The sequence below is a fragment of the Pezoporus wallicus genome, unplaced genomic scaffold (assembly GCF_028554395.1).
Source record: "Pezoporus wallicus isolate ANWC-B61680 ecotype Strahan unplaced genomic scaffold, APGP_CSIRO_Pwel_v1 contig_10828, whole genome shotgun sequence".
Lineage (NCBI taxonomy): Eukaryota > Metazoa > Chordata > Aves > Psittaciformes > Psittacidae > Pezoporus > Pezoporus wallicus.
In genome coordinates, this window is record NW_026636522.1 from 1 (window position 1) to 2,344 (window position 2,344).

At 66.2% G+C, this 2,344-nt stretch overlaps 1 protein-coding gene across 1 annotated transcript; it reads right to left on the reverse strand.

The window, feature by feature from the left end:
* Nucleotides 1-11: 11 nt before the first annotated feature.
* On the reverse strand, nt 12-1,943 carry LOC130594536 (sialidase-3-like; the record flags this gene model as incomplete). Its single annotated transcript, XM_057400494.1, has 3 exons — nt 1,903-1,943; nt 1,556-1,795; nt 12-620 (listed from the first exon to the last, which is right to left on the reverse strand). Coding segments are annotated over exons 1-3 (876 nt in total), but the record flags the coding sequence as incomplete, so codon positions are not given.
* Between the last annotated feature and the right edge of the window lie 401 nt (nt 1,944-2,344).

Sequence of the window (2,344 nt, forward strand, 5' to 3'; positions counted from 1 at the left end):
TCAGCCAGCACCGGGCACCGCAGCGGGGGCTGGAAGCGCAGCCCGAGGTCGGTGCTGAGCGCCACGGCCCGGCACCCGCGCGGCGCCCGAGCGCTGCAATAGAGCACGGGAACGTCGGGATCATCCCCATGGATTTGGGCGACTTGGCACTCGCCCGTGCGCCGGCCACCGAGCAGGGCACCTTTGTGCCAGCGGCAACCGTCGTCATCGCTGTAAAACACCAGGGAATGCTGCCGCGTGGAGCAGGGCAGCGGCACCAGCCCGCACAGGCGCCTGTGGATGTAGTAGGCGTACGCCGGCACCACCAAGCGCCCCGAATCCAGCTGGATGCCGTGGCCCGGCCCCACGGCGAAGGTGGCCCAACGGGACAGGTCCGTGCCGATGGCCTCATCCGTCACGTCCCGCAGCGGGCTCCAGGCGCGGCCGCCGTCGGGGCTGGTGGCGAAGCAGAGGCGGGCGGCGCTGCGGCCGCACCACAGCTGGCCCCGCTCCGACCGGCCCCGCTCCACGCAGATGCAGAACAGGAACGTGGTGCCGGTCCTGGAGTCGTAGAGGGGACACGGGCTCATGGTGCGGCGGCCGGGAAGGGTCAGAGCGGAGAGGTCCTGAACCGGGCCCCACTGCGGGAGGGGACAGAGAATCATGGAATCATCCAGGTTGGAAAAGCCCTTTAAGTCCAAGCGTTCCCCAGCACTGCCAAGGCCACCACTGCCCCACGGCACTGAGGCCTCGTCTCCATGGGGTGTGAACCCTTGCAGGGCCGGTGACTGCAGCCCTGCCCTGGGCAGCCTGTTCCAATGCCTGAGCACCCTCTGGGGCAGGAATTGTTCCTCAGCTCCATCTAAACCTGCCCTGGGGCAGCTTGAGGCCGGTTCCTCTTGTCCCATCCCTTGTTCCTTGGGAGCAGAGCCCAGCCCCTCCTGGCTCCATCCTCCTCTCAGGCACTTGTAGGGAGCCATCAGGTCCCCCTGAGCCTTCTCTTCTCCACACTGAACCCCCCAGGTCCCTCAGCCCTTCCCCATCACACTTGGGCTCCAGGCCCTGCACCAGCTCCGCTGCCCTTCTCTGCCCCCCTCCAGCACCTCAAGGTCTCTCTGGTTGTGAGTGGCCCAGAACTGAACACAGGATCCGAGGTGCAGCCTCACCAGTGCCCAGTGCAGGGGCACAATCCCTGCCCTGGCCCTGCTGCCGCCCTGGTGCTGATCCAGGCCAGGATGCTGGGGGCTCCCTGGGCACAAGCTGCTCACGTTCAGCTCCATCCATCAGCACCCCCAGCTCCTTTTCCAGCCACAACTCCCCAAACCTGGAGTGTTGCATGGGGTTGGAACGGTTGATTTGGAAAGGACCTTAAAGCCCATCCAGCTCCAACCCCTGCCACAGGCCCGGACCCCTTCCATAGAGCAGCTTGCTCCAAGCCCCTGTGTCCAACCTGCCCTTGAACCCTGCCAGCGATGGGGCATTCCCAGGATACAAGCCATGGGATGCACCCCAACCCCACCCACCACTCCCGGCGATGGAGAGCACCACTTGCTCCTGCAGCCCAGGTTGGTTTTACCTGCACCGAGGGGCCGTGCCGCCGGCCCCGCCGCAGCACCAGGTACTTGGCATCCTCATCCCTGGCTGAGGAACGCTTCTCGGCGAAGGCCAGGAACGTGGCGGCCGATGGGATGTAGAGCAGCGCCGGGATGCGGTAGGTGACCCCGCCTGCCTGCCGGAACAGCGTCTCCCGAGGGAAGAGAAGGGGGGATCCCAATGGTGCTGGCTTGGGGGGGGTCTCCGCGGCATCCCCCTGCTCCTGCAGTGCGGGAAGTTGAGGTGTGAAGGGTTAAATGAGGGTAAAAGAGTGGGGTTGGGGGGGCTCCCCGATGTCCCCCAGGACAGGGATGCGGGGATGGGGCTCACCTTGGGGCAGGAGATGGGCTGGGACATGGTGATGCCCTGGTGCCCTCACTGGGCCCTGAGTGGGGTGGAAGGTGGAAGGGGGGGGGGTGAGAGTGAAGCCCCTCGGTGGGGTCACACAGTGCTGTCCTCCCCATCCCTCTGCGCCCCTGTGGGGCTCCCCTACTGCCCCCCACCCAGCACCCATGGCCCACCTGCAGGAACCCCCATTCCCATCCCCTTTAGCATCCCCCAGTGTCCCCAGCCTGGAGTCCCTGTGGCCCCAATGTCCCAATCCCTCCATGCACCCCCAATCCCCCCATGCACCCCCAACATCCCAGTCCCCTCATGCACCCCCAATCCCCCCATGCACCTCCAATGTCCCAATCCCCTCATGCACCCCTCCCTCCTGGTTCCCCCCCCCCCATGTCACTGCAACCCAAATCCCCTCCACCCCTGCATGCAT